The 26,423-nt window shown below is 46.6% G+C and overlaps 5 protein-coding genes and 1 pseudogene across 6 annotated transcripts; 3 read left to right on the top strand and 3 right to left on the bottom strand.

Moving 5' to 3' along the window:
- Positions 1-158: 158 nt before the first annotated feature.
- On the bottom strand, positions 159-1,719 carry LOC4337061 (1-acyl-sn-glycerol-3-phosphate acyltransferase). Its single transcript, XM_015779130.3, has 5 exons — positions 1,332-1,719; positions 1,095-1,244; positions 892-990; positions 683-775; positions 159-588 (listed from the first exon to the last, which is right to left on the bottom strand). Exons 1-5 carry the CDS (start codon positions 1,599-1,601, stop codon positions 322-324), a joined length of 879 nt encoding a protein of 292 aa, XP_015634616.2. The 5' UTR covers positions 1,602-1,719; the 3' UTR covers positions 159-321.
- Positions 1,720-7,248: 5,529 nt separating this feature from the next.
- LOC4337060 (uncharacterized) lies at positions 7,249-10,973 on the bottom strand. Its single transcript, XM_015779040.3, has 5 exons — positions 9,906-10,973; positions 8,296-8,986; positions 8,042-8,192; positions 7,822-7,884; positions 7,249-7,583 (listed from the first exon to the last, which is right to left on the bottom strand). The coding sequence occupies exons 1-5, from the start codon at positions 10,768-10,770 to the stop codon at positions 7,470-7,472; spliced, it is 1,884 nt and encodes a 627-aa protein (XP_015634526.1). The 5' UTR covers positions 10,771-10,973; the 3' UTR covers positions 7,249-7,469.
- A 4,196-nt stretch (positions 10,974-15,169) lies between these two features.
- LOC107276041 (uncharacterized) lies at positions 15,170-19,225 on the top strand. Its single transcript, XM_015781492.3, has 3 exons — positions 15,170-15,671; positions 17,121-17,246; positions 17,326-19,225. The coding sequence occupies exons 1-3, from the start codon at positions 15,294-15,296 to the stop codon at positions 18,910-18,912; spliced, it is 2,091 nt and encodes a 696-aa protein (XP_015636978.1). The 5' UTR covers positions 15,170-15,293; the 3' UTR covers positions 18,913-19,225.
- Positions 19,050-21,201, bottom strand: LOC4337058 (uncharacterized; annotated as a pseudogene).
- Positions 21,202-21,327: 126 nt separating this feature from the next.
- Positions 21,328-24,286, top strand: LOC4337057 (binding partner of ACD11 1). 2 transcript variants are annotated; one of them, XM_015778838.3, is made up of 5 exons: positions 21,328-21,472; positions 22,408-22,515; positions 22,629-22,704; positions 22,872-22,955; positions 23,039-24,286. In XM_015778838.3, exons 2-5 carry the CDS (start codon positions 22,409-22,411, stop codon positions 23,900-23,902), a joined length of 1,131 nt encoding a protein of 376 aa, XP_015634324.1. In that variant the 5' UTR covers positions 21,328-21,472; position 22,408; the 3' UTR covers positions 23,903-24,286. The 2 variants fall into 2 exon arrangements, with proteins under 2 accessions (XP_015634324.1, XP_015634321.1); XM_015778835.2 differs by having other exon boundaries at positions 22,404-22,515.
- Positions 24,287-24,878: 592 nt separating this feature from the next.
- On the top strand, positions 24,879-25,562 carry LOC107277881 (vegetative cell wall protein gp1). Its single transcript, XM_015779733.3, has one exon. It carries the CDS (start codon positions 24,928-24,930, stop codon positions 25,339-25,341), a length of 414 nt encoding a protein of 137 aa, XP_015635219.1. The 5' UTR covers positions 24,879-24,927; the 3' UTR covers positions 25,342-25,562.
- The last annotated feature ends 861 nt before the right edge of the window (positions 25,563-26,423 follow it).

The following is a 26,423-nucleotide window of genomic DNA, read 5'->3' as shown; positions in this document are numbered from 1 at the left end:
GGCACGGAGAAAATGAGTACAACATTGTATCGGTCTTTAGCTCTGTTTTCTTTAGATAGTGTTTCGCTTGGAGAGCGAGCAAAGAAAAGAACGAAAATATGATCCGCAGAAGGGCTGAAGACAGCATTGGCACCCAAATACAAGCTCAATGCTTCATGTGCTCACAAAATCAATAACCTTTTTTTAACCTTCTGTTGCATCTACAAATCCCCAAATCAAGCATGTATATCACGCACACACCAATCTATACAACAATCAGCACAGCGCGTATGCACAAAACTACACCCATTGTCACCGTGTGTGCGTTAACTAACCGTGAACTTAGCTCATCTTCTTCTTCCCGGTGTTCACAGGCTCGAGCGGCTTCTGCGAGTCCGGGAGGCTGTCGGCGTACAGCGAGTGCACCATCTCCACATACTCGTCGATCCTCTCCTCCACCCACCCGTCCGTCTCGATCGGCGGCAGCACCTTCACGGTGAGCGGCGCCGGCCTGACCCGCAGGCTGTTCTTCCTCCACGCCAGGTGCGTGCCGGTCACCACCATCGGCACGATCGGCAGCCTCGTCTGCAGGGCCGTGTGCACGAACCCCTGCGTGCCACGCATCGAGATTCATCGGTGAGTTTTTCAGCTGATATTACGATGATGATGAGGAGTTGCTGAATCTGTATTGGTATTGTAGTACCTTCTTGAAGGGGAGTAGCCTTCCGGTTTTGGACCGTGTGTCCTCTGGGAACAGGATCAGTGATAGGTTGTTCTTGGTAACTGCACGAGCAACCTGGGAACAGCAGGGCAGAAGAAATATGAGCATGCTACGAAACAGCACAAATGCACAAGCACAATGATGCATCGACATGAACAGGAGTGTGTAAACATCACTGAACTTAATTATACCTCTTTCATTGACTCGATTGCAGCGGCAGGGTTAGAGCGGTGGATGCGGAGGTGATTGGCCAGCACGTAGAGCTGCCCGAACAGTGGGTACCAGATGATCTGCATAAATTGCAATTTCAGCCACGTTATTAGTACAATCTAGGCAGATGATTTTCTCACTCTCTTGCATGCTAGCACAACTGTGTATATACAGTTCTATCTACCTCCTTTTTGGCGATTCCGACAGTGCCGGTCGGAGCCAGCCACATGACGAGGAAGATGTCGAGCGGCGAAGCGTGGTTGCAGATGAAGATTCCCCTCGTGTTCAGGTTCTCCATCCCTTCCAGCTTGATCGGATTCCCCAGAATCCACATCTGCAAGCAAAAAAAAAAAGTTTATTCAGCTTCGCTGAATTCGTATAGTCCAAGAAACATCGGTTGGCTTCTCGCAGCGTTGGTTACCAGCATGCGGCCGGTGACGTGGCCGTAGAGGTTGCCCTGCCGGATGCGCGCGCAGGGCCACGGCAGCAGCAGCAGCATCACCACCGCCCACGCCGCCGTCGTCGCCATCATGGACACGAAGCACACCACGATCCGCACCGCCGACGCCGCGCACGCCGCCCACCCGTCGTCGCCTCCCCCGGCCGCCGCCAGGTACGCCGCCGCCTGCCGCCGCGCCCACGGCAGCCACCGTCTCGATCCCGTCGTCGCGGCCGCCACGACGGTGTCCATAGCTATTAGCTTGGTCCAGCCAGCCAGCCGCAGCGCGCGCGCGCGAACGCTAAAGCAGCAGAGAGGCGAGAGAGCGTCGTGGCGCGAAGCTTTGTGTGGTTGTGGAGAGCTAATAGAGAAGGTTCTGGCAGCAATTTTGATAAATTGACCCATTAAGAAAATTTATTTTAAGATTAGACCTTGCCAGAAACTTAGTGAGGTTCTGGAGTTGAACAGCGTGTTGGTTGGTTTTGATTGTTGATGGACACGTATTTAAGGTGGTGCTTATTTAATCCAGGGAGTTTGTATTTGTGAAGTGGAGCCCACTGTCAGTGGCTCCAAGGGCTTTGTTTGACTATAGGGAGATCATACTAGAAATGTTTTGCTTTGCTAGGTGGCTGCTAGTATGTTAGGACTTTGACTAGTCACATGCCATAAACATGGAAAATTATTTGTTGTGCATCTGTGTAGGACTGCAGTATACTACAGTTTTTTCTGAAGCTGGCGCCGTAATATCGTAGAATTCCAACTAAGGTGTTTAAGGCCTGTCTAGAATGAAACAACCTTTTTTTCACCCACTCGCACAAGACAATACGAAATACGAAGTTAATAGGGAATAAAAAAATTTACAAGACTACAGTCCTGAAAGATCGTAACCAGAAAAAAAAAATAATAACCACCCCACGCGCCAACATCGTTAACACTTAAACTCGTGAGAAAGCTAACACTGGACCGATCATTGCTAAACGTGACCAATCGTCGCTTGGCCAACAAAAAAACTACAGTGAGATTGTCCAAAACTCAACCCTAACAACCGACACCGGACTTCACTCTGTCCATATTTTTAGGGTCATTTTGGTTTGAAGCCAAAATGTGCCCTACCAAATTGTTTAGCACTTTGATTAGTATTTTAATAGTGTTTGGTTTGCTACCAATAGCACACAAAAAGTTACCAAAATATTGACACTACAAAAACTTGCCTAGATTTTGGTTACCAATATTTTGGCATAGTAACAAACCAAGCACACCTTAGTATTGAGGAAGAGAGAATGAGAGAGAAGAATGGAACCGCTCTCCCCTTAAATTCTCCGACATGGTAAACTTGTATAACCCGGAGCGCCGACACTGTCAGATAATAAATATGCGAAAACAAAGTATCGGATGTTCAGTGTTTAATGGCGTATCCATCAATCCATGCATGCATGCCGTTGTTAGGGGATTAATTCAGCCCGTCAGGACCACACACTGACACACGTACATCACCTGCCGAGAGGAAGAAAATCTGGAAAGTTCGAAGAGAGACTGATACCACAACTCCGCAAGCTAATAACAGGTCAGGTCCACCGCAATTGTGGTGAAGGGGAACAAGTTCTTCAGTAGCATTTGGATTCGAAAACGATGGAAACCTGTCGATGGTCCATCTGCCCCTTCTATGGACGCCATTTGGAGCCCCCTGATGGGCTGCCTCGATCCGGATCACGTGTATCTAAGCAGTGCCCGTTTAGCTACAAACACCTGGTCTAGCTAACTTTAAACTTGTGGCACCGTCGCGTCAGGTAACACGTCGTGTCTCGGTTTGCTCGGCCGACCCGGGTCCCTTTCCATCGAAACCCCCTCGCGAAATTTAGAGCGAGAGGGGCAGAGGGCCACTGAAGGAGCCATTCCGATCCAACTTGGTTAGAGCGGTGTAGACGTACGTACGGGCGGCGGCCTTGTGCAAAAAAACGAGCGCGCCCGGTCGGCTGGTTGCTCACTTTCTCGTTCGGCCACTGGCCGGCACGCAGTGGCGCACCGATCGATCGATGGAATCGCACGCATGAGAGGGTGGCACCGCACAACGCCGGGAGACGAAGCTGGCGGATCAGACGAGCGAGCGAGGGGCCTCCCGCGGGAGGCACGGTGGAAGTAGCAGCGTCGCGTCGCGTATGCAACGTTTTCACCGGGCACTGGCCACGCGACTGCACGAGGGGAAGCGGGGTGGGAATTGGGATGGGGTGTGGCAGAAACGGCCGGGGGACGGGCGCGCGGCCTGTGGCCAGAGGAAGCTAGCGCACAGCGGGGAGGAGCGCGAATGCACGATCGGTTGGGCAGCACGCACCGTGACGCCCGCGCGGATCGGTAGATGTCGCGCGCGCGGTCAGCGTCCCGCGGACGAGGGGCGAACCGTGCGCTGCGCCGTGCGCGGCTCGGGCCCCGGCCACTTTGATGGTGGTGGCGGCTGGGAGAGCAGGTTGCCCTGCTTGTCACGCTCTCGGTCCCTCGGGGTGGGATGGGCAAAGCAGATGGACGGGCGAGCGGCCGCTGGAGAGGAGGCAGTTTGGATTTCTCACGTTGCTGCAACCACGTCACTGCCGAGTACCGACTGAACTCGGGTACACCAGAACAAATTAATCAAGGTCCCGAACGCGCGATCAAGCAAGGTCCAACGCAATAATGGCGAGTGAACATATAATGTAGTACTACTACTGTAGCATTTGGAAGATGATGCTGTTAAGGGTTTCGTATTAACAGTTATACGTAATTCGTACAGATTCTGTAATCTGTAGATACGATCCTTGGGATCAAATCCTGATTAGTTACTTGCTTATTTCCGAGAGTACTGCTACACGTACTAAAATTTTCTTACAAAACTTTTACTAACAAATTTCTCAACCGTTTGATTTAACTAGATGAAAGTTGTAAGAAATCTAGATTTACTCACAGTTTGACATATCAGAGTTTGTAAACATTTTGTAAGAAAAATTTAGTACGTATAGACTTTTTCTATTTCCGATAGCTTAACTTTCACAGCATGTCTGATCCCGATCATAGATAACATGTCTTCTATATACTACTAGTATATACTAAGAGATTGTACCGTAAAAGTTCTCTTTACACCAAATACATCGGTTGAAACCGGTAATCCTGCCCGTTTAGCCAAAAACTGACAAACTCCTGCTCTAACATGTGGCAGCGTTGTATCGGGTAGCATGATCGTCTCTGTTTTATCGACCGGTTCCCATCCGCCAAAACTTCCTCGCAAAATTTAGCGCTCAGGCCATTGATGGAGAGCCGTTTCAATCCAGCTTTGGTGAGCATCACATTCCAAAAAAAAAAGTATTTTTGGTTTTCTAAACTGAAAATAAAAAGTGAAAGACTCATCCCTCCAACCGCCTAAATTCAACCGTCTAAAACTTAAAAATGGGCCCTTCTGTCAAACTACTAATAGAATATTCCATTTTTTTCTTTCACACATGTAAGGATCGCTATCTCCCACGCGGTAACTGGAGAGAGAGAGGCGGAGTGCAAGATTGGGAGTGAGTTTCACACCCGCATATAAATAGAGTGAGGAATCGAGAGAAGGGAACTCAAAATTCGGGTAGGAGAGTAGGTATATATTGGAACTGTTTTTTTAACTAAAATCTCGAAAAATTAGTTTTGGAATAAGATAAGTAGATTGTTGGTGATGCTCGATATCGATATGGACATGCACCCGCCCGCACAGTGCACGGTGCACGCAAGCATCGGCGCGTCATACGGGACACCGGCCGATCAGACGAGCGGGTGGGCGGCGGATGTTGGCTCGCGCGTGGTCACTGGTTACCGACACCGTCGAAAGATGACGCGCGCGCAGGGTGGTGTGCCATGTGCGGGGGCCGGGGCTCGCGAGTCGCGACTCGGGCCATGTACGGTCGTGGACCCGTGGTGCCATGCTACGGTGAAGTTCCGTGAAAAAAAATACCGGTAATTGGCCAGTTGTTGTGGACAAAAGTTTGAATATAATAACATTTTGAATTGAAAAACTGGTTTCCACGGATAACGAGCCGATCACTGCCGATAAACCCAGGTTAAAAAATAATCCGCCTTCCTGACTTCAAAACTTAAAATTCAAACTTTTGGTGTTAAACTATATATAAACATAAATTATATGCTAAAATAAAAGAGGAAAAGAAATAGGAGCTAAAATATGAGGGCTACTACTAAAGTTGATGGCATATTTAAGGTTTTAAAGAATTGGAGGCAACCCCCATTTGATTGTTAAGGCACCCACAATGGTTATATATAGGCTCTCTACAAGAGATCCATGTCAGCATATTTTCCTACTTGGAAGAGATTAAATGAAGAGAGAGAGCACAGCTATCTACTAACCTGGAGATAGTCTATAGAGAAAAACGAGGCAATGCATTAGAGAGCTATAGATACCCATGTAGACATACTATTGAAGTAGTTTACTATTATCTAGTCTATTGCTGAGATGTACATGTTTTATAGAGAGCACCTTACTTTACCATTGCGGGTGCTCTTAGGGACTCTAAAGTAGAGGATACTACTAGAGAGTAGAGATGATGTAATGCATAACATTTTTTTCTATAGATCCACCTCAACATATATGTTGCACGGAATCTGTAGATCATGCAATTTAAAATTTAAATATGGACTTGAATTGTTCCGGCCGGTCTACCAATAATCGGTCGGCAGCTCAGTGCAGGTAAGGTAACCGAACCCTGCGCGAGATTAGTTAGGACTCTGGATTTCGTTGGCGGTTGGAGGCGTTAGCCGTTGGACGCGCGGCGCGGGAACGATGCAGCTGCACGTCCCGTCATTGCGCTCATCTTGATCATAGCAAAGGCAAAGGCCACTCGGCCACTGGAAGCAAGCGCACGGCGTGGAAGCACTCGGCCACTGGGCAGGCCAGCACACGAGCCGCGCCTCCAGGCATTTCCCTTCCGCGGGTGGACTGTCAAAACGGAGAGATTATGGTTATGGAGTGGAAAGAGTGGCCGGCGAAACTCCGGCACACCGCACGCACAAGCACAAGTGCACAACATAAACAAATCGAAGGCCTGACGCGTGCACGCGTGAGAATTGCTCTGGCAGAAGGGTTGGAGAACGCGTGAGAACGTTGGGGAGTGCTGAACTGCTGATGGCCATGTTCCGCAACCATGTTTGCTGTCTGCATTAGCTCTGTACTAACTTACGATTCGGCTGGCGAACAGCTCGATACCGTGGGTTCCCAAACAATTGACCGAGGGTAAAAACAATAGACATGGAGTGCAGCAACAGGAGAGAACCACGGGCACGACACGACACGACAAACAACTAATCAAGGGTAAGTAAACAATTGAGTGTGGCAACAGGAGAGAACCACGCGTACGACGTACTTTCTCCGTCCAAAAAAAAAAAAGATAAACTCTAAGTTTCTATGTCCAACTTTAACTGTCCGTCTTATATAAAAATTTTTTATAGTTGGGTTTATTTTTTTTTTTTTTGGACAGAGGGAAGAGGGAGTACAAGTCAATCGTCACCCAAATCACCTTATCCAAGGAGAGCTGCAGTTGAAGCTTTTCTTGTGAAATAAATGTTAAGGCCCATTTAGGCCTACTAGTTTGGCTGCTACGTATCCTAGCGAATTCAGCTCATCTAGTGAAGAAACAACACCTTAAGCGCGAAACAGGGAGGCCAACACCAGTGCGCCGCAGCTATCAGCCACGGTCACGAATGCCCAGGCTGCGCAGCCGCTATTGTCTGACCGTTTTCTTCTCTCCATGACTCCATGGAGACCTCGTTTGCCAATCAAGGTTCACCCAGCAGTGAACAGCTTCAAAGCCCCAAGGCCTTGTGTTCCTGCATTAGTGCTATGAGAGAACCACGAGCACGACGTGTAAAATAGTAGCAAAGCCTGATCAAGTTAACAAATAACTAGTCACCCAAATTACCTTATCAAAGAAGAACAGTTGAAGCTTTGTTATGTGATTATATTCTCCGACATAAACCATGTCATTCTACTCTGCTCTATGTTTTTAACAACTCCTTATGAAATGGATTGAACAAATAATGACTATGATTTCTCATTGACTAATTACATTGGCACCACCTCGTCTGTGAATACGAGGCCAGCACGTCTTGAATTCAGCGCTTTCTTTTTGCTCTAGTTTTCTCTTGTTTCACCTTAGTAGTGGCTTTCTTTGCTCTAGTTCCAGCCGAACTTTTCTTCTTCGACTGGCGAAATCCCTTGCCACTTTCCTGTTCCGCACAGATTTGTTAAATTAGATGGCATGCCACCATGCAGTAAAAATAACATCCTCATGCCAGGTTCACTATGAATTCCAAACTAAATATATTTGTGCAACTCTAGGCATATGTAACCACTATATGCTTAAATTGAAAATAAATCAAAATATGCTAATATTGTGTATGAAACTAGTGTGGTGCAAACAAGGATAATGCTTTGAAATTAATCATAAAGGAATGAGCATATCACCCTTTGGTATTGTCGGTAAGCAACCCTTCCAGTTAACTCCTGGCCATCTTTGGAGATATAGACCTGCAGCCCAAATCCAATGGAGCACAACGATGAATACGTAACCAAAATACAGGGGGAAACAGGTCGGCCTCCATAATGAAAAACAGTGCATATGCGACAGAGCCTTTTTTCCATCAAGAAATCAACTAGAGTGTTGAAAACAAACATGCAGGTTTACCTTCTTCCCATCGTCTCCAGTCAACCAATGGCCAGAGCCAGACATTCCAGCAGGATTTACTCTTCTTCTGCCAACTTGAGTTGCAACAGGCATCCTCTTGTTCGGAGTCACCCACCGATCATTTTCAGCAGCACACCGGCCGGTCTGACTCCTGTAGAAGGATGATGAAACAGAGTAACCAAGATCAGCGAAGACATTGCACAGAGGACTGCAGGATATGATTGTGAATTTGTTGATGTGTGAACCGCAATTACCTGTACTGGAGATTTTGTGTTCCATCTTGCTCATTTCCTCTGCTGTCTACTCCAACAGGAACAAAATGCTTGAGTCTTTGACGGACCAGGTCACGAACCAACTGGTCATGGTGGAAAAAATAATGCATTGCAGGAGGATGACTATCTGTCTGATTGTCCTCTAGTACAGCCCCACTTGGAGTGGATTGATGTGGAAAATGTCCTCCAGTTTCACTAACAGAGTAGTTAGAACGTATGACTTTGGGGCCACAAAAACTGTTGCCTTCTTTCTGCTGAGATGGTCTCGAGTCTTCCACGGATTTGAAATACTCATTGCAGAACTCATCAAGAGCAGGTGTCGCCCAACTGTCATTCATCTCAGCCTTGCCCTTATGTTGAACAGTGCTCACTTTGGATTTGCAGTTTTGCTGCAAACCAGGCATTTCCTTGTTATCATCCGAGTCACTATCTGAATCAAGCAAATGAATTTTCCTCATTGGGCTCAATGCTGTCTTAGGGAGCAGTTTCTTGGTGCTGCTTTCTTCCATAGATTTTGAAGCAGAATAATTAGGTGTTTGTGCAAATTTCTTTGATTTACTTGTTGATTGGCTCATCAGGACACCATGGTTCATCAGCGAGAACTTTGAATTGCTGGCATGAGAGAACCTTGAGCTGCTAGAAGTGATGCAGCTACCAACAGACGGCGGTACGTCTGCAAGCAGAGAAGTTGTTACATGTTCCACAATCCACACAAGGAAATGAAGAAAGTTCCGTAAAATATAGAGATTAGCCAGCTGCAGACAAATATACCACATACATGATGAATGAATAATCACAATAGAAATTGTGTGGATAATTGGGTGCTGCTGGCCACATTTTCTTTGTTTCAGCGCTCTATGGCAAATTTGCAGTGTTCCTAACTCTATTTCTGAATTTTCCAAAGAACAGATGAGACATGGGAAGCTAAAAAGTTAGCCAAAAAAACTATTATGTTATACGGGCTGCTAGCTCTTTGTTGGGCTCTTTGGCTGACAACAAACAGGATGGTATTGGAAGGGGCATAAGTTCCTCATCCAGCAGATGTACACAGCACATGTTGGAATGTCTAGTCAAGGGGCGATACCAGAAAAATATATTAATAGGATTTCAAGCAATCAAGCAACAAATACAACAAATCTGAAGGCATAATTGGTGTGAAATGGCAGCAAGCCTGGTTGAGGATATCCCAGCTAATTTCTTGTCTGAAGTTAGTTCTGAAGATTGAGGAAGTACTACGGGTTGTTCAGTCTTCAGTGTAATCTGACCAGTGTTATTTTGGAGATCTACTGAGTGTGTGGTTTTATGGTTGACTACTGGATTACTCTTATGTTACATGAACAGGCATGTGACTCCAAATCGCTAGAAATCACTCTCTCTATTTTTCAGACTGCAAGTTTTGGTGGATGTCTAGTGTGTGCTGTGCTGGTTCCAGTAATTTGGCTAACCTTCAGCTTTTTGAAGAAGCCAAATTACAAATTCATTGACCAGGAGTGTGTACGTGTGTATTACTAGATTCAGAATAAGAAACGGAAATGCCTAGAAAGATAAGTAAGCACAAAAATTCAAGAAAGTAGGGTCAGTGGTTCCCTCACCTCGCATGAATCTCTCCTCGTCGGTGAAATCCTCGATCTCATCCTCAAAGCTCCCAATATCCCCCAAGACGGCCTTCGAGCTCACCACCGGAGAAGCCTCCATCGTAGCCGGCGCTGGTGTCCTATGAGGAGGTGGTGTTGGCGCTTGAGATGGCGGCGCGGGGCCTCTCCGCAGCCGCTTGAATCGATTCATCTCTGGCGGCGGCGGCGCCGGGTCGGGGACAACAGTTTCGTGCCGCCGTTGCTGTTGCTGTTGGCCGTCGGCGAGGACGAAGTCGTCGTCCTCCTCCTCGACAGTCCCGAGCTCGTGACGGCTGCCGCCGATGAGAACATCGTCTTCGTCGTCATCGAACCCGAGGGAGAAGGAGGGTGCATCGGGCGCCTCGTAGCGCGGAGCTTGGCGGCTTGCGTTGGGGAGGCGGGGTTCGTCGTCGCCGTCGCCGAAGTCGATGCCGAGGGAGAAAGAGGGCGCGTCGGGCGCCTCGTAACGCCGCTGCTGCTCCTCCCGGTGGCCTCCGTTGGTGAGGTGGGGCTCGTCGCCGCCGTCGCCATCGGAGTCGATACCGAGGGAGAAGGAGGGCGCGTCGGGAGCCTCGTAACTTCGCCGTTGCTCCTCCCGGCGGCGCTCCTCACCGCCGTCGCTGCCGGAATCGATGCCGACAGAGAAGGATGGCGCATCGGGAGCCTCATAACGCTTCTGCTCCTCCCCTCCATTGCCGGCATCGGTGAGGTGGGACTCGTCGCCGTCGCCCTCGAAATCGATTCCGAGAGAGAAGGACGGGGCATCGGGCGCCGTATACCCTACCGCCTCCTCTGGCTCGTCGAACTCGGAGCCGAGGGAGAAGGAAGGGGCAGTGAAGTCCATCCGCCGGCGACGGCGAGGGAGGGATTTGGTGGATAGCTTGGATCCGCGGGGGAGGGGGGAGCCGGCGAGCCGGAGGCGGCGGCGGCGGCGGCGAGGCTAGGGTTGCGGCAGGGAGATTTGAGAGAGGAAGCAGGAGGGGATCGGCATGGGATTGGGATTGAGCCGCGGTCGCAGGATGAAGATCCGGTGGGGAAAATTTGGCCGGGGGATTCACGCTTTGGCGGGAGAACTGTTTTTTGGGCAAATTTCGTGGAGGGAATCGAACGAATTCGAAGAGTCTCGATCGCCACTGCTCTTTTTTTCGCAGTTTTTATCGAACCAGCAAAAATGTATGCGTTTTAACCAGTGAGATAACTTATACGATTGATAAAAATCGAAAATAGACAAATAAAACAACAGCAAATAAAGTTAGAAACCATGTATAGCATTGCGGGTTACACGTGCTTCATGCATCATGGAACGAACAATCCCTTATGTACACTTTTCTATAATCTCACAAATCAATCAAGTGTCTATTACATAAGTTGACGCATTTTACTATACCTCGTCAATCAAATGTTGAAATTTTGTTTATTCATTAGTAAACATTCTTTTACTCTAGATGGAAAGGTATTTGCAATGTAACAAACTTACTACATTTCACATTTTAAACAATGATAAATTCAAAAGGAAAATATTTATGAGAAGAGGAATTTCGAAGAGAAAAAAAAAGAAAAGAGATGAGATTGGAAGTAGAGGGAGAGGGTCAGGATTAGCGAGAGAAAAAGACCGCCGGTCGGAGAAGGTGCACGTGGCGTCGATTGGAGACGCATGGGATGGTATGGGTCGGTCGAGTTAGGGTGGGAGAGAGAAAGGTTGAGCTAGTTGAGTTGGGTTGTTTTACTCAACAACCGTTGGATTTGAACGCTATACCAAAATCAACTGATGATTTCGTTTTTTTCAATTAACTGCATAATAGGTGGTCCCTAAAAGTATATACTAGTTATTTTAGACATTCAAATTAAGTATGGATTTATAACTAACTCAAATACGGATGACGTACTAAAATTGTGGTAGAAATATTTTTAACTTTGACAGAGATAGAGATACATTCAGTTCGTTTTCCGTGGGACCCAAAAACCTTGAATCCTGTATGGGCCAAAGCCAGTTAAATTTGTTTGGGCTAAGTTGGGCCAACGTTCTCAGCCACATCAAGGCAGGCCGAATTCTAGATTTTTGTACTCCTTCCAGGAAGTTTCAAGCTTTGCTTCTCCGCAATAATAATACAGGATAAACATAAAATACTTAAGGGGAATCCTAAGCCCAAAGAACAAGCAGCGTCGAGAGCAACACAATACAGAACATAAATAGGGGGAATCCAAAGAATACGCAACAACCGAGCTACTAATGCGTACTACACCAGTTGAAAAGGCATTCCTGTACCTGCAAGAAAAAATCGCTCCCCTTTACACATGTAATTGCTTTGTCTCCTCTGCAAGCCCAACTACCATTTCCGAATCATGATCTAACCACCGTGCCCCCAAGATTAACAAGGCATCGCCAACCACCAGCATGTTACTTCTACAGTAGACTATACGAGTAGTACATACTGTACGCGGTACGCCTTGACCGATCGATCTGCAGCCATAATTACGGAGCAAAACGCCGCTCCAAGACTAATCATGCGACCTGACCTGAACTACACCTACCTGATCTTCGTCGGAGCTCAGAAGTCGGCACCGAGCCGACCAGCGAGGCAAATCTATGGGCATGTTCACATTTTCAATCTAACCAAATTTTAGTTAAGTTATAAAAAAAATAGCTACATTTAGTTTGCTATTAAATTTTGGTAACTATATAAGAAATCCTACTGAAATTTTGACAACTTTACCAAAAAAGGTTTTTTTTTACATCAAAGTGAACAGGCTCTATACTAATCTCTCCGTTTCAAAATAAACCAATATAATATTAGATGTAACATATTTTTATACGATGAATTTGAACGATGTATCATATCCGATACGATATTGGTTTATTTTGATACAAAGAGAATTATTCTACTACTAGCCTAGACCCCCGTAGAGCATTCGACTACGCCACATGCATACTCCACGCAGCACGAGCACGAGAGGATCTGCAGTTAAAAATGCTCATCTTCATGTGTGTGTCGGGTCAAGCATGCTGCACGCTGCTGCTAGTGCTACATCGTATTCTTTCTTCCCCCTTGATGAGAAAGCTCGGATGCTGCTACTACTGCTGCGGCATAGTATTCTCTCCTGCTAGATCCTTATCACAGACACGGCGTTATTGTTTACGAACGAGCTGTCTCCACGCTTGATGGGTGATGAATCGGATCCATCCACATGAACCAGGGAAAGAATCTGAAGAGGAGAGCTCCGAACACAGAGAAAAAAAGTTGAAGAATTCACAGATCACAATGGGGTTTTGCCGGTTTGCGTTTTTTACCTTTGCGGCAAGGTTTAAATTTTGAATTCACCCTCCACTGTTACGCTCGCAGAAGAATCACAGGCGCTGCTGTCAAAAAAAAAAAGAGAAAAAGTCATAGCGCTGCGTGCGTTGCGTCGACACGGGCGCACGGCCTCGTCGTCGTCTTCCTCCCGGCGAGACCCATTTTTTTTTTTACTGCTCCCCGCGGCCGCGATGGATGGAGAAGGACGAGATGCTGACGCGGGCGGCAGGTGGGGCCCACCACCGCGTGCAGCCACGTCGTCCTCTCTGACGGGTGGGGCCCTGGGCCCGTCCGGTCCGACGTGGCGGGGGGTCTCCCCGTACCCTCGTGCTCCTGACCTCGGATGCCTTTTTCCCGCGCGGCTCTCGGCCGGTGCTCGCGTCCGGAGTCCGGACACCGGACAGCGCGGCGCTCGTGCGGGATGCCGCCACGTGGAGGTGTGTCGTGGTGTCGAACGTGTGGTGTGTGTTCGGATCTGTGGTCATCTGGAGAGGTTAGCGAAGCAGTTGGATTTGGGATTTTGTTGATCATTTGATGATGGGTTCTTCAATCTTCAACGGCGACGTGCGGGGTGTGAGGGCTGTTCCGTTATTGCCCTCCGTTTTGGAGGGGGACCTGCGGCGGTGAGCCGGTGACGGCGATATGTCATGTGACGTGCTGTTGCGCTTTCTAGAGATATAGGAGGCGTCATCTGAGATTGGACCTTGTCCCCTAAGTTAATTGATGTTCTTTTATGTGATTAATTTGCTTTTGTTTTGTTAACTTCGTATATTTTTTCTCACACAATAAATACTAGAGGACGTAACGTGTTTTTAAGTTTGTAACCATACCGTACCAACACATAAAAGTTGTCTGAATTTCCACCACGGAAGATGTACCGTACCAACACATATGCTGTGTAGATCCAAACTTCCAACTTTTTCCATCACATCAACTTGTCGTACACACGCAACTTTTCAGTCACATCATACCAATTTCAACCCAAATTTATAACTTTGGAAGGAACTAAACACAGCCATAGTTCCTTTCCTTCACATTCTGATGGAGAAGTAGTAACTCGTTGTTCTCGTAATAAGATAAGTACTACATTTTATAAAGGAGTGGTTATTGAGATATTTTGTAAAGATGTAGAGAAACGTTAACGTAGAAATACGAATCAAGATCCTCTGCATTACATGTTGTAATGGAGAGGATTTACAATATCCGGTATTAGGGGGAATGGAGACCGTCCAAATCGTGCGTGCTACAGTAAATCTACCGCAATACTCAATAGTGCTATACAATGTGTTTCGTTATTGTTGCTACAATGAATCGACATTGTTCACTGCATTGCATTACTGTACTCCTCACATAAACAGTGCCCCTATGCATTACTATAGAGGATCTGATCCGTAAAAACACATATATGCTATTTTGAGACCATGCTTAAATATTGATCAATTTTGACATGAGAACAATGGATTATTTTTAAGAAAAACTCACATGACAGCCTCTTGGTGAACCTATAGTGTACTGCAGTAGATCACACACCCAAAAATCGTAGACAGTTTTTTTTTGTTGCAACATCAAGAGAGTTGATAACAAAACAAAGCCGTGCGTGCATCCAAAATCTCCCCATCCATTTAGGCTCTGTTTAAATTCTAATTTTTTCGTCACATCAAACTTTAATACACACATAAACTTCTAACTTTTTATCACATTATTTTAATTTCTTTAAACTTCCAATTTTATTTTAACATGGAACCAAACACAGCCTTACCCACGTTAAACCGCGGCCAGGCCCAGATCCGTCCTTCCACTATCTCCACACACTCCCCAAAAACTCCACACCTCCCCTCTCTAGTTTACTTCTCCCCACCACCACCCCCTCTCTCTCTCTCTAATTTACCTCCCGTTTCCCAACGCCTCCTCACTAGCCAAGTAGCCAGCCACCCCCAACGTCTCTCTCCCGTCCCTGCTTCTCCGCTCTCCTCTGCTGTTCAGCTCCACTGCGTGCGCGTCTCTCTCCCTGTCTTGTCTCCGAGCCGATGCCGCCGGAGCGCGCTCTCCACCCGAGCCGCACCCTCCGTCGCAGATGAGCTCCAAGCACCGCTCCGCCGCCGCCGCCGCTGCTCCTGCGGCGGCGCCGCCGTCTGCTGTCCGGACGCCTCGAAGGCTGCGGAGGCGCCCGCTGAAGACGGCGTCGGGGTCCGGTGGCGGTGGCGGTGGCGGTGGGGGGCGGCGGAGCGGGCCCGCCACGCCGCTGCTCAAGTGGGATGTGGGGAATGGCGCGGAGAAGGGGGGTGGCGGCGGCGAGAAGGCAGGTGGCCCGTCGGAGAAGGCGGCTGCGGCGCGGGATGTGTCGGTGAGGAGGCTCGCGGCTGGAGTGTGGCGGCTGCGGCCGCCGGAGGCGGTGGCCGGGGGCGCCGCCGCGGGGAGCGGGGAGAGGAGGAGGGTTCACGTCGGCCTCGAGGTACGTGCACGGAGGCTTAAACCCTTTCCCCTTTTTCGTTTTTGATTTTTTCCCCCAACAAATATGCGTTGCAGTGCTGGTGAGCTCACTAGAAGCTCGTGCTTCGTCTGCTTTTTCGCTGAGCTGATTTGCTGTATCGTTCGTCAATCTCCTAGTCAAGTCCAGCTAAGAAAGCGCGCATTTTCAATGCTTTTTGATGGATTTGTTCCGGTCTCATGCTATTTCAGCTTGAATCAAAGAAAAAACAAACAAAAACTTTGGCTAGGGTCATGTTTATCCTTTTTTTGACTAATCCATTACTACCAAAATGCTAAGATTCCAGGTCAAAACGCACTCATTTGTTGCAGAGATGTTCAGATCTCACGCAAAACATTTCGGAGTTCGCCTTCTGGGCGATTTCTTCATTACACCATGCAGGAGCATGTACCATCTGCCTGCTAGCTTCATCTGCTTATTTCTGCCTTAAACTCGCCTGCCGACTGCCGTAGTCAAATCCATTAATCCATTCTCCTCATTGAAGTGCTTAGCAGTACTAGTGTCAGTCGCTCAGCATCGACGCATTCAGTGGTCGTCGTAAGCGCAGGATGCGTCGCTCAGAAGCATGGACATTTATGGAGAGCTGCCGTGCTGAGCCCATTGGGCGATGGCCGTGATCCTTGTCGCATAAATTTACTGATCCAAAAAGGGCAGTTGCATTTCCTGCTCCCGGATCCCCTCATGTGAACCTGGTCGGGCCCCAGTCATTGGATTCTCCATGCTCGTGCAACTAGTACAATCGAATTGCCCGTATGGCTACAAATGAATTGTCCGTATGGCTTAGGCCATTTCGTTGGTGAAAACGGTAGTAGCTTATCTCCGTTTTACGGAAATGAATGGTGCATTGGAAGTGTGTGATTTGGAATTTGGATCTTGGTTGGGTTGATTGGTTTAAGAGGGATCCGATGAGCCAAATGATTGAACTCTTATCCCGTGCAGCAACAAACATATGCAAGCTGGGTTCAGCTATGTGGTCCCTTGTGAGCCACTAGCTGACCATACAGCTTCTTGTCTCATCCAATTGGAGTCTATCCTAGCTACATCAAATGGTTTTTGAACTTTGAACCTTAGGTCTGATGGGGAATCCTAGCCAACAAATGAGATCGATGTTACCAACGCTACAAGTGTGGTCATGTAGGTTGGACTTTAGGTTCAGTGCATATGTTTCTGTTTTAGAGGGGTCTATCTGTCATGATAGTTTGGGCCCCTCTGGATTCTCTGTGTTTCGGATGACGTCCCATGACAATTCACTGTTTTGTTATATATGGAATAGCCCCAGTGGTAAACAGTAACATGAATTTATACATATCTAGGGGGGAGGGGCCTGCTTTCTGGAATTCTGGATGGATTTGCTGTAAAATCTGGTGGATCTATTTTTCTTGTAACTTATTTGTGCATGTGCCTTTGTGACAGCATATCCCAAGACATCTACAAGTCCAGCTTATTAAACAGAATAATTTGGTTCATCACCAAACCCTTAAGAATGAGATTTCAAGCCCAATTTCTGTTTTGGAACGAAAGAGTGGAGAGCTCCATAAGGTGAGGCACTGAGGTTAAAACCTCTGTATACTTTTTGCTGCACCAGCATGTAAGATCACTGATCTATTTAATTCTGCAGGTACCGCTTCATGCTGCTACAGCTGTGCTACCAGTCACCGCTATGGAGAAGGCAACAAAATGGGAGCCAGAGAGCTTGGAGGGAATGGAAGCACATGATGCCTATCTGATAGCTAGTCAACTAAATCTTCTCAACGAGCAGCAAGATGCAACTTATGTTGCTAACCTCCAGATGGAGCTCCAGCAAGCACGTGATCGGGTAAGTGAACTGGAAACCGAGCGACGTGCGGCTAAGAAGAAGCTGGATCACTTGTTCAAGAAACTTGCAGAGGAAAAGGCAGCTTGGCGGAGTAGAGAGCATGAGAAAGTGCGCGCAATTCTTGAAGATATGAAGGCAGATCTTGACCATGAGAAGAAAAACAGGAGACGCCTGGAGATGATTAACTTGAAGCTTGTCAATGAGTTGAAGGAAGCCAAGATGTCAGCAAAGCAGCTACTGCAAGAATATGATAATGAGAGGAAAGCACGCGAGCTCACTGAGGAGGTGTGCAATGAACTGGCAAGGGAGGTGGAGGAAGACAAAGCCGAGATTGAAGCCTTGAAACATGATTCCCTCAAGCTGCGAGAGGAGGTTGATGAGGAGCGCAAGATGCTACAGATGGCTGAGGTTTGGCGTGAAGAACGGGTGCAGATGAAGCTTGTTGATGCAAAACTTACTCTTGATGCCAAATACACACAATTGAGCAAACTGCAACAGGATGTTGAGGCTTTTATTGCTGCATGCAGTTGTGCTAGAGGAGACATTATGGTTGTGGAAGAAGCAGAGAACATAATACAGGCGATCAAATCTGTTAGAGCACAAGATATTGAATTCAGATATGAGCCACCGGCACAATCAGAAGACATATTTTCCATTTTTGAAGAGCTGCGTCCAAGTGAAGAGCCTGTCATAAAGGAGATTGAGCCATGCTACAAGAACAACTCTGCTATGTGCGAATCAGAAATCCAAGAGGCTAGCCCAATGACTGATATATTCCTGGAAAAGCCAACCAAGGTGTACTCAAGTAAAAGCCCTCAGAATGAGAGTGACACTGAAGATGGCAGCAGCTGGGAGACAATAAGCCATGAAGATATGCAGGCTTCAAGTGGTTCACCGGATGGAAGTGAACCGTCAGTTAACAAGATCTGTGATGGAAGCATCTCTTGGACGAGCCGAAACGATTTTGAGTACAAGGAAGCTGAGAAACTGAAGGATGATTCGACTGATATATACCTGACAAACATGAACCAACCCAAGAAGAAAGAATCAGCCTTATCAAAGCTCTGGAAGTCGTCCCGTCCAAAGAACAATGACGTCTGCAAGAAAGATGCTGTGGAGACGATCAATGGAAGATCATCTAATGTTCGGCTATCCGTTGGGACCCATTCTACCATTGACAGTGGCATTCAAGAAATAGGCCTCAGCTCGCCGAGCATAGGGCAATGGAGCTCCCCGGATTCAATGAGCATGCAATTCAACCGGGGCTTCAAGGGCTGCATGGAGTACCCACGGACATCCCAGAAGCACAGCCTGAAATCCAAGCTCATGGAGGCACGGATGGAGAGCCAGAAGGTCCAGCTCCGGCAAGTGCTCAAGCAGAAGATCTAGAGTTGCCACGACCACCGAATAGGGAAAACATTGTAAGCCTAGAATTTAATCCAAGGAATAATTCCAAGAGTATTTCCATGCTTCATTTCTCTTGTTTTAGGGTAACTTGTAATGTATGCACTACAGTACTGAAGAAAAAGATCAGGTTGGCCTTTGTGGGCCAGCTGGAGCATTGCTGCTTCTGTATCTCACTGTAGTCCTGGTGATATTGATTCCATTTGATAGGCTACTGTGAGATCCATTATGATGTATAATATAGACATAAAGAAGCAGCAGTGTTCAGTCAAATTACTGTTTTAGCCATTCATGGTTATCTTCCTTCTCCCCATGCTGCAATGCTGCTGCAGTACTCAATGGCCATTGTTTGTCTGCATGTTTTTGTTTGTGTTAAAAGATGTTCCTGCATATTACTGCATGGTGCTATAATCAAGAAACGATCTGCAACATATCTTGATTCTTGGCCTTCGTAAGTCGTTACGGCTATTGATTCGTCTCCAGAAAAGGAACCATGTGCAACAAGAAGTAGGGGTGACAATGGAGATGCACGCGAGCAGAAGAAAGAGGAAAAACTGGATGCGTTGCAATCATCTGCTCAAGATGGACAACTGGATAGGAGAATTTGTGTACAGGGCCAAATTTAGGTTGGCACTAGAAAATGTTGTATAAATGTATAATTTTATCAGATTATTATGTTAGTTGGGGTTGGGAACCTATCATCTCCGTACGGAAAACGGAGCGATCCATTAGCGCGTGATTAATTGAGTATTAGCTATTTTTTTAAAAAATGGATTAATTTGATTTTTTTAAGCAACTTTCATATATAAACTTTTTTTTGCAAAAAAACATACCGTTTAGCAGTTTGAAAATCGTGCGCGCGAAAAACGAGAGAGATGGGTTGGGAACCAGCGGTAAAGAACGCAGCCTAGAGATGGAATAAAAATGAGTCTCTATGAGATGGTATAAGTGTATATATGAGATGGAATAAAAATGAATCAGTTGATGGTAATTGTAGAGGTATTTGTGATATTTCTATTTTGAGATATCTAAGAATGTTTAAGTCCTGACCAAATATATATCACTAAGATCAACATAATCTTGGCTAAAAAAAATCTACATCCAAAATAATTTCAGCAAAACCAACTGTGAACCAAAGCTTTGAAATCACTTAAAGCTGGGCTTTACGTGCAAGATTGGCCTGTAGCCTCATGCATGCATCTTGAATTCACTGAGTATACCTTCTGTAAGGAACCATAAATCCACTCAATCTGTAATTTAGAACAGTTCCGTTACATTGAACAGAGAACTGCTTTTTATTTAGAAGCCTCATTACATTTAAGATTCCATTTTGCAAGTTGTAACAACGTTAACAGGGTGACAGTTATTTATTTCACAGAAATGAAGAGTAAATAATTTTCATAGCTTGGTACAGTATTAGTAATATCGATCAACAATGTTGCTGAGAGAATTGCTGTTACCTCGGATCACAAAGGTGTAAATATGAAGTTGCAGCTTCATTGGTCTGTCAGAAATCGAACGTCCCCGCCTATTTCTTGTAGTCCTATGTCTAGCAAGGCTATGGCTGCATGAAATTGTTAGGAGTTGTGCAAGGAATCTGGAAACATTATCTATCTATGCTAGTGCTTGAATGTTTCAAATTTTCTTTTTATCAGTTCGTACCATCGAGAACTTTACATCTCAAATCTAAGAACAACATCAAATTGACTCCAGTGGAAATAAATTCATAATGCTAACCGTTTTTCGGTTTGGAATAGATATGTTATGCGTGGTACACATACATAGCAGAAAAATCTAAAATCGGGCATATACTAGTTCACTCCAACACAGTTCATGTCACACAGGGACGAACTGAATCTTACAATCTAGAATGGCTAAGAAAAAAAACACTGAAATAGACGCGTAATAATACCATAGCTGTAGCTCGCGAGCTTGCTTCTTCTCCCAACTCAAGGGAGGCGGCCGCGGTGGAGGAGGCCGAGGGTGTGGCGCGCGGCGTCGACGAGGTCGCGGATGTTGTGGAGCGACCTCTCCTCGGCGCCGAAGACGAAGATGGCGCGGCACTCCGCCTTCTTCGCCAGCCGCGCCGCGTGCCCCAGCGGCAGCTCCGGCGAGTTCAGCGCCCGCAGGATCCGCCTGTACAGCGACAGCGCCACCGGCCGGCTCCGCGCCAGGTCCTCCGCCGCCGCTCAGATCATCCCCCCACCCATCCCTCCGCCGCCTCGGCTCGCCGCCGACCACCGGAGGAAGCGTGTGCTTGATGAGCGAGGCATTGGGCTTTGAGGCGGCCCAAGAGAAGAAGAAGGCCCACGGCCCATTGGATCGGGTCCCCTGCGCGTCGCCACGTTGCCAACCTCCTCCAGGGTTTCGGCATCACCACCACTCTGATCCGACGAAACCGGCGGCAAAATGCGCGCGCGCAACGGATCCCGTTTCCGTCGACCCTCTCCCTCTCCCCAGTTCGAGATAGCGATTGGAGTCCGGAGCGAGCGCTGCTCGGATCGGATTGGGTCCGTGGAGGCGAGCGCACAATTTCTCGTTTGAGGTGAGGAACCTACCACCCGTTGTTCCTGATGCCGTGTGAGTTCGAGATCGAAGTGCTCTCGTCCTATGATTCTTTGTTGGAACTCATTTGGTTGCATGGTTAGACATTCTTTAGGGCTCATACTTTCTGGTCGTTGTGATGTTTGTCTGAATATTATTGCTGCAGCTTCTCGCATGTGAGGAAAAGAGACAGCATTGGTACTCTGAAATTCTGGATGTCTAAAGTTCTTTTTTCTAGTATATGTTGATTTATTTATTCCTGATGTGCTACCCGATGCATGTTGTTTTGGCAATTTGCACAATGTAATACCATGATTCTAAGTTTCTAACATCTAATGCATCTAAAAAAGGTTGTCTGCTGCATAGATCGGTAGTATCCTTACCTGCACTATAAATCTTTGGCATGTCACATTTTTTTTACCACTCCATCATGATATATTTTGCCAGTTTATAAAATTTAGAAGATCTTTTAATGTTTCATTCTTCTTTTAGTCTTAACATATATGTCTGTCTCTTCCATACTATATTTTGTTCACAGAAATGAGCACATGTTGACTGTTCCATTTTCAAAAGCTGTTAGAAACTGAGACCCAATAATGCATGTAATACTGGCACTCCCTCTTTTACTTGTTAAGCACCATTCAAATGTATTACTTTCATGAAATTGGGTGAGTTTCAACCTTATTTGATGAAGACATGATCCATTGATAACGCTTGCTGACAAGTAACATAGTTTTGCATAAAATTAATTTCTCGGTTGTGTGTCTGTGAGAAAGTTCCCAAATTGATTGATCCATAAAATTCATTTGTTTACTAAAAGAGGAAGTTCATTCTACACCGTCCTGGTTTTCTAACTAGAGAGGCATCTAAAAATGGAAAACCCTAACCAGTGTGCTGATTAGTGCCTTTCTGTTTATGCTCTTTTTTGAAAGCAAGCATGGTTAGCACAATAAAGGTCCACAATGTCTCACTTGAAGCATCAGAACAAGATATCAGGGAGTTCTTTTCCTTTTCCGGTGTCATCGTACATGTTGAAATGCAAAGGTTAGTGCTATGTCCTTCATGACATCTCTTATTATTTATACAGAGCAACTAACCTTCAAAGACAGCTCACGAAGGAGGATATATGGCTCTAACCTTTTTGCAATGCTTTTCAGTGGTGACGAGCGGTCTCAGTTTGCCTACATCACCTTCGAAGATGACGAAGGAGCAGAGAGGGCTATGCTTCTCACGGTAATATGTAACGGTCTTTTCTTCCAGTAATTGATAATGATGTGCTTTTGTGCTTTAGCACCTATACATTGCCTAATTGACTTAATGTAATAAGAAGCTATGGATTCAAAATTTGTCTTATTGGTTGTGCTCTCTATATGATGTAAAACTGTACTTTTCTGGTGCAGGGTGCGACTATAGTGGATATGTCTGTCATCATAACACCGGCCACTAATTATCAGCTGCCGGCAGCCGTTTTAGCTGATATTGAGGTAGAACTATGGAATTTTTGCATCTCTGGTTTGGTTCGCAAATTGCTTTCAGTAACTAGACTTTATTATCTTTGAACTGTTAGTCTAAGAACGCTGGTGGCATGGAATCTGCACTTCGGAAGGCGGAGGATGCTGTTGTTTCCATGTTGGCCAAAGGATTTGTCCTTGGGAAGGATGCCCTTGAAAGGGCCAAGTCTTTTGATGAAAAGCATCAGCTCACATCCACCGCAACTGCGAAAGTTACCTCGCTTGATAGGAAGATGGGTCTAAGCCAGAAGTTCAGCACTGGTACCTTAGTGGTAAATGAGAAGATGAAAGAAATGGATCAGAAATACCAGGTTGCAGAGAAGACCAAATCAGCATTAGCAGCTGCAGAACAGACAGTCTCTACTGCTGGCTCTGCAATCATGAGTAACAGATACATCCTTACAGGGGCAGCATGGGTAACCGATGCCTATAGCAAGGTTGCAACCACTGCAACTGATGCTGGAGCAAAATCAAAGGAAATGGTGGTGGCTGAGCAGGATGACAAGCATCAAGATGATAAACCGGCAAAGGACTATTCTCCTATAAGCTCTAAAGAGTTTGTACAAGAGGGCAAGCATCAGGAAGGTGAACGACCAAAGAAGAACATGCCAGAAAAACCTGAAATGGGTAAACGGGAGCTGGAAAATCAGGAGGCCGCAATCCCAACAGCCCATGCGCAAGAAAATGCCCAAATAACCGGGAAGGAGCATAAGCATCAGGAGGCTGATTTACCTAAGGCCGATATACCTGGAAGTTTCACGATGGCCGCGAAAAGTGAAAAGCACAGGAACCCGTACAGCGAATTGTCGAAAACCCATATCCCAGGAAGCCCTGCAACGATTCCTGTCTGCACGGCCACTACTGATGTGAACAGTACCAAAACTCCAAAGAAGCCAGAGAATGCCGAGGGATTCATCTGATGATGTGTTCGATTCAAAGAATGTAAATATGGATGTGGGATGCCGGTGATGTTTTTGATTCAGCTTATAATGTGGAACTTGCCATCTTTCAGATATCGTTCACAATTGTTTCCAGATTTTAAGATTGTAATGATCACCTTTTCGTTACTGTTTTTGTGCAGTTTTGGTCCACATTTGTATTCTAGGTCCCTTTTTTATGCACTACTTTCTTATATGTGAAACAAACTGTGCCGGCAGTTGTATCCTTAGAACAAATCAAGTATGCCGTCTGTTTGTTGCCCGCTCAAATGTTTTTCTTATCCTAGACTATTGCTGCAGACACACTTTGTATCCAATTCGGCAATTCCTATGCAAATATGGCCTATGGAACATCATGCACTTCTACTTGAACTGTTGAATTGTGGATGGATTTCTAGTCGAACTGTTGACTTGTGGACAAGGCTTGCATCCAATTCCTTGAACTGTTGAATTGTGGATGGATTTCTAGTCGAACTGTTGAATTGTGGACAAGGCTTGCATCCAATTCCTATGATGCACTTTTACTCGAGTTGCACAGTATACCTGATTTTACGTTCAAGTTATATTATTAAAACTCGATCCATTTGTAAGGGATGTAAAGTGGACTTTTTTCTTCTCGCGATCCAACGCTTTCAACGAACCCGGCCCATACGATCGGTCGGGTTACCGTGATAGGCGCGCGATCGATCACGCGGCACGCGCGCCATCCGCCGCCCGCTCGTTTCAAAACGTGAGCAACCGGTCCCCCCAATTTACTCCCTCCACGTCACGCGCCATCTATCCCACCGCCATGTGGGACCCACATACATACGGGACCCACTCGTCATAGTGTAAACGCGTCACCAGCAACGAAGGCGCGATCCCATTTTTGGCACAAACCTTTTTCCCTCCTAAGGCTCGCGCGTCCCCGCCCAACCCTAACCCCTTCAAATACCCCCACCCGCTCCCTCCGCCTCCCACCAATCCGCGCCTCCCGCATCCGGCTCTCACTGACACCTCGGGCCCACATGGCAGCCACACGCAAGCCCCGCTCCTCCTCGTCGGCCGCCGCCGCCGCGGGCGTCGTCGACCACCACCGCTTCCTCCGCCCCGGCGCCCTCGCCCGCCTCCGCGACGCCAGGCTCCGGCGCCGGAACCCCGCCGTCTCCCGCCCCGCCCCTCCCTCGTCGCCTTCGCCTTCCCCCGCCGCGCCCTCGTCGTCTCCCCCTCCTGCTGCGGCCGGGGACGGCGAGGGCGGCGCGGTGATGCCGTACTTCGTGCCCGTATCGAGGCTCCTCGGCCCGCGGTGCCCCCAGCGGAAGAAGCTCGCGGCGGCGAAGAGGGTGATGCTCTTCGCGCCGCCGCCGCCGAGCCCGGACCTGCCCGTCGAGGTGGCCATGGAGTTCCTCGGCTCGCCGGACATGGTGGTCGCCGCTCACTAGGAGGGCGGATCGTGATGTATTTGCTGCGATAGACCTGTAGATTTGGGGATCTAGCTCTCCCTTGTTTCGATAGTTTTGTGGTTTATGATTTTTTTTTTCCTTGTTTGGTTGTACTGATATGTGAAAACAAAGACAAAAAAGAATACTTATGCTTTGATTTGCTAAAAAAATACGAAAGTGACAGAAAAGAGTTGCAATATGACTGGATGCTCTTACTGTGATCTATTGAATGCTCTGTGAATTGAAGCTATTTTGTTCTTGATTTTTCTATGGGTATAGCATGTTGTATTTTTCATTGCCGTGTGAAAGTAAAGAGGAGCTGGTATTACTTCAGAAATTGAAAGCTATTTGTCTACAGTAAGTAAATTTGTTTGGCAACTACCCTCTTATCTGACATAAATCTTAGTATGCTTTCTTGGTTGTAACTGCTAGTAACCAAAATCATTAGTCAGAGCTGCCTTCGAATTAACTTTGGTCATGTTTTTCTCTTACATTTCGTATGCTCTTAATAGAACTTCATTCTGCCCAGATTGTGAAAATACTCTTGTTATCAGTTCACTTGCAGCAATAGTGGCTTATGCTAAATTCACATTGAATGGTTGGGAGCATATTCAGGATGTTTTCCAAATTCTCGCTTGGTTTTGATGATATTGCCTTTTCTGTGACTGATGTATTAGGTTCATTTGTTCTCGGTGACTACTAACATGGAGCATCTTCAACTGCAGCCATTAGTGTCGTGATGTCGTCATCCATAGCAATCAATTTGATGCTTTCAAGTTCCAACTTCTGAGAAATGTGAGTTGGGCTTATGTCATGCATTGCTGTTATATACCATCTATGACTTGTATACATAATGGTGTTCCACTGTTTTGTTGGAACATGATTCGTTTTCGGACCAGCCATTTCTACTTTCTTCATTTAGTTTGTATAGTGAGGTGAATCGTAGGGTACTGCTAATTAAGACAATTAAGAACGGATGGTACGTTCTACTTCGCTTCTTTATTGTGTTTCCTTCTTTTGCATCTTGTTAAGTTTATAGTTGATCGCTTTAGTAAGCAGTGGGGTTTTACATATTATCAACT

The sequence above is a fragment of the Oryza sativa genome, chromosome 4, assembly GCF_034140825.1.
Source record: "Oryza sativa Japonica Group chromosome 4, ASM3414082v1".
NCBI classification, from domain to species: Eukaryota; Viridiplantae; Streptophyta; class Magnoliopsida; order Poales; family Poaceae; genus Oryza; species Oryza sativa.
The sequence above is the reverse complement of the archived record's forward strand: the minus strand, read 5'-3'. Positions and strand labels throughout refer to the sequence as shown.